We start from the raw sequence: 4,148 nt of genomic DNA, 5'->3' as shown, positions 1-4,148 counted from the left end.
CAGCCTCAGCTTCTTCACGTTCCAATTGTCGCCGGGTCGCCTCCACTTCGAGTGTATTAATACGACCTTCCGCAGCAGTTAACAACTCCTGTAACTTTGCAGCCAGTTTCTTATAATCAATATTTACAGCAAGTTTAGCATTCGTCTTCACCGCCATTGCACGAGATCCAAAATAGAGTGTACCCAATGTTTCGTGCATGTGTTCACTACTTGGACCTGCAGTAAGGATAATACTGCATTTTGCACGCCCACCGATAGCATCCTCAAGCATACGAGTTAATTTTGCATTACGCCAGGGAATGTGTTCTGAACGATCCGATAAAGCTTGAACAACGTTCCCAAGAGAAAGAAGAGATGCGTTAATGGTTTTTGCTTCCAATGCCATTTGACCTTCTTGAACACCAGTTTTACTAAATCGTTCGTACCCGGCAAGATCAATAAGAAAGAGTTTTCCACTTCGAACCTCACCACCTGGATCGTCTTTTGGAACTGATTTCACCTGAATAAATAAAGCCGCATGTCCGCGAGAACTTTCCGGATTCATCTTTGTAGCAGTAATTACTCGATATTGATTACCATCATCATAAAGCCGACGAAAGTCTTCTTCGTTCTTTACTGCATGCTCCACAATCCCAGGAAATGAAACTCCATTTTTATCTCGGTTGATTTTCAATTCTGGGGCTTCTGGATTAAATAGATCCTGCAATTTGTCAACGTAAATCTGGATAAAGGAGAACACAATGGTAAAGCTTCTTTCGGAATCACTTTCCACAGAATCAAAAATCGCTTTCATAGCACGTGGAATAATGCCCATATTATTTGGGCTAAAGTTACACATAGTAAACGATTTTCCAGTTCCGGTTTGGCCATATACCATTACAGTGCCCCAATAACCTTTAAAAACATTACCAATGACAGGTTCTGCCACCCTAGTATAAATATCGCCTTGATCTACATCTCCATTGAAGATGTAGTCATAAGTGTATGTTTTTGACTCCAATAGACAGGTTTTGTTGTCCGATTGAATATCAAGCAAAAAATGCGTTCCATTCGCAGGATCAATCTCCCCCTTTTTGGGAGGGCGAATGCGGAGAAACACCATAATACGGTTGGGTTCCTCATTCTTATTTTCTTCCTCACCCATAATTTCAATATATTTTTTCCCCCTTAAACAGAAGTAATGGAAAATAGCTACAGACGTCCAAATTTACCAGAAAACAAATGAAAACAGCAAGAAAAAATAAATAAATAAATAAAGCATATAAAAAAATTAAAAATAAAATAACTATTTTGGGGGGGATTGCTACGAAATAAAATTATTTTTAATTGCTGACTTAATGCAATTGCTTTCTCTCAAGGGGAGGAGAAATCAGAAAGAATTTAAAAAGTAGAGGGAGAGTAAAAGAACAAAAAGGGTAAAAATAGCACAAAATTTATGTGCATTATTTTTGGCTGCTTCGAAAAGGAATTATTATTGTGCCGTTTTATTCGGTGGAGTAAATAATGCCCAATACTGATGCCGTTCGGAACACTAAGGCAAAATTAATCTCATGTGTACACCAAGAAAAAGCATACGTAGAAACATTCGCCGAAGAAAATAATGGTATCCAATGCCCCTTCACTTGTCTGTCGCGGAGAATAAGAATCACACTTTGCAAGATCTAAACCCAACTGTCTGCCTACTCATCTACAATTTGTAAGTGAAAAATACTTTTGTGAAAAATCCATAAGTAAGGGAAAAAATCATAGATAATATTAAGATTATTAATTGGAAACAGGCAAATAAAATCCTTAAAAGACCATATTATTTAAATACCTCAATTTTCATGTGATAAAACCCAACAAAGAGCCATTTCTCCGTTTTATTCCCTCTCTTTTTTTTTTTTCTCTCTCTCTCTATTTATCCCCCTCTTTCATTCTCTCTTTTATTGGGGTGATTGGGATGGCTCCTTTCATTTTACCCCATCATTCTTAAAACGAAAAAATAAAATAAAACCAGAAATGTGCGCGCAAGCTTAGATTCCCCATTTTCCCCTTTCTTTTCATTCGCCTTCGCCGGCGACACCAACTTGGGGTGCTCGCAGTATACGTTCCTTAATCTTGTATCCAACTTTTAGAACAATAGAAATGTGGCCGCTTGGAAATTCGGAGCTTGCAGGCGTTTTGATGAGGGCCTCATGAATGTTAGGATCAAACTTGGAACCCACCTTGACATCCAGCTTCTCAATCCCGTGTTTTGCTAAATTGTTCAGCAGCAACTTGAGAGAAAGTTTGACACCCGTATGAATAGAACTCAAATTTTTATTACTTTCAATTTCCTCAGTAGAAACCTTTGACATAACCTCAAGACCTTTTTCAAGAGTATCCACAACCTCCAGCATGTCTTTGCCAAAAGATGATATTCCATAACTTCTCGCTTTCTCAACATCATCGCGTCCAATACGACGGGCATTTTCAGCATCTGCAGCACGATATAGCACTTCCTTTTTTAGTTCGGATATATTCTCCCTCGCAGATTCAAGCTCCCTTTCCAGTTTTGCAAATGTTTCCTCTTTTAATTGAGATCCCTCTGTTGCCTTCTTAGTGTCGGTATCTTCTTTTTCCTTAACTTCCTGATTAGAACACCATGCACGAGGGGTTCTGTAAGAGACAAGGGCCCCTTGACCAAAGAACGAGGCACCCCTTAAACGAAAGGCACGCATTATTTGAAAACACTCTATAAATATATATTGAAAAAAAAGAAAAAAAAAGAATTATCGTGATAGAATATATATAAATATATATCCTCTCGGAAATGTAAATGTTAAAGATTAAATTCATATATATATATATATATATCAAGGTGGTAACAAAAGATCTAACTCACTCATTTCAACTGCCGTCATCAGCGATTCCCGCCGCAAAAAACACCATGCAAAACGAAAATGTCGCATTTGTTCCCTCGAGACAAAGTCAGCGTTCCGTATCCCAACATCATTGCGCTTAAGAAACACAGGTATGGAAGTCAGAAAAGCGTAATTAAAGGTCTGCAAAGATATATTGTTAAACACAGGAGTCAAGACACCCGTCCTAGAATCTGTTACGGAGACTTCTACAGATGTTCCCCGACAGTTGTGCTGTGCTAACACGGGAAGTATTGGTTCATCAAAAACAGGAATAACGTTATCACTAGCAGCAATCTGTCGCTTAGAAATGATCTTAACCACATGTTCACCTCCATCAGGATCAAGAAACTTCACAAAATATTTGTCACATCTGCCCTGAATAAGACCTCCGCAGCACTCAAAAAACTCGGCAATTGGTGCACATCCTGTGGACCCCTTGAGATTACAAAGAACCTTTTCTCCTTCTCTCCCGTGTTCCAAAGCAGTAAACACAATAACACCACCGGCGTTTGGGGCCAAAGCCCAACGGAACTCAATTCGGCGTAACTCTTGCAAAAACCCCGACCAATTTTTCACAAGTAAAGGTTTTTGAATAAAGCCATACTTCTCAAAACAGATTGACTTTGCTTCATATTCGTCCATCGCCGGAACCACTGGAACAACGCCTGTTTCCGTATCATTTTTCGCGTTTTCTCCACCAAGTCTCATACGCCTCCTACGACGACTTTCAAACGCGGGTAAAAAACCAATTTCAGGTACACTTCCGCGTGTGCCGACGATAAGAAATCGAGCCAGGCACAAGTGAGAAATGCCAACATGTAGAAAACGACGCATCTCTTCATAAAGAAAATAAAAAACAGAATAATCTTCTGGGCAGCTGGCCGGATCCTGAGTTTATCAATCACAGAAAACAAACAAGGTAAGAATAAGAAAGGAATGTATGGAATAGGAATGGATTCACCATTACACCCTCAACGTGTAACACCAAATAAGTGTATATATTTTTTATTTATTTATTTAGTTAGTTAGTTAGTTAGTTAGTTAGTTAGTTAGTTATTACGAAGTGGCAGACTTTGGGGTCCTCCAACCACAAGACACCACCGCTCCCCTTCGCCAAGTCCTGAAGTGCAAACACACGACCGCGTGATATGCCGTCTGCGGAGTTGTCCGCCGGCTGTACGTGGGTAAAGGATGCCCGTATTCCGCGAGAGTCCAAAAACTCACATATCCGTCGCAGCTCCCACGTCATGGCGTGCGATCTCG

General features: G+C 39.8%; 3 protein-coding genes across 3 annotated transcripts, besides 7 other annotated features; all 3 read right to left on the bottom strand.

Annotated features, from left to right (window-relative positions):
* Positions 1-1,144, bottom strand: Tc00.1047053509045.29 (kinesin, putative; the record flags this gene model as incomplete). The annotated part of the gene is made up of 1 exon (XM_798169.1): positions 1-1,144. A coding segment is annotated over one exon (1,144 nt), but the record flags the coding sequence as incomplete, so codon positions are not given.
* Positions 1-4,148: a sequence feature (heterozygous, non-Esmeraldo-like haplotype).
* Positions 1,216-1,281: a microsatellite.
* Positions 1,853-1,926: a sequence feature (GA-rich).
* Tc00.1047053509045.20 (co-chaperone GrpE, putative) lies at positions 2,043-2,702 on the bottom strand (the record flags this gene model as incomplete). Its single annotated transcript, XM_798168.1, has 1 exon — positions 2,043-2,702. One exon carries the CDS (start codon positions 2,700-2,702, stop codon positions 2,043-2,045), a length of 660 nt encoding a protein of 219 aa, XP_803261.1.
* Positions 2,819-2,838: a microsatellite.
* Tc00.1047053509045.10 (hypothetical protein, conserved) lies at positions 2,838-3,719 on the bottom strand (the record flags this gene model as incomplete). Its single annotated transcript, XM_798167.1, has 1 exon — positions 2,838-3,719. One exon carries the CDS (start codon positions 3,717-3,719, stop codon positions 2,838-2,840), a length of 882 nt encoding a protein of 293 aa, XP_803260.1.
* Positions 3,746-3,989: a mobile genetic element.
* Positions 3,746-4,148: a mobile genetic element.
* Positions 3,891-3,941: a microsatellite.

Source organism: Trypanosoma cruzi, genomic scaffold (assembly GCF_000209065.1).
Source record: "Trypanosoma cruzi strain CL Brener 1047053517131 genomic scaffold, whole genome shotgun sequence".
Lineage (NCBI taxonomy): Eukaryota > Euglenozoa > Kinetoplastea > Trypanosomatida > Trypanosomatidae > Trypanosoma > Trypanosoma cruzi.
This window is presented reverse-complemented; position numbering and strand designations above follow the sequence as displayed.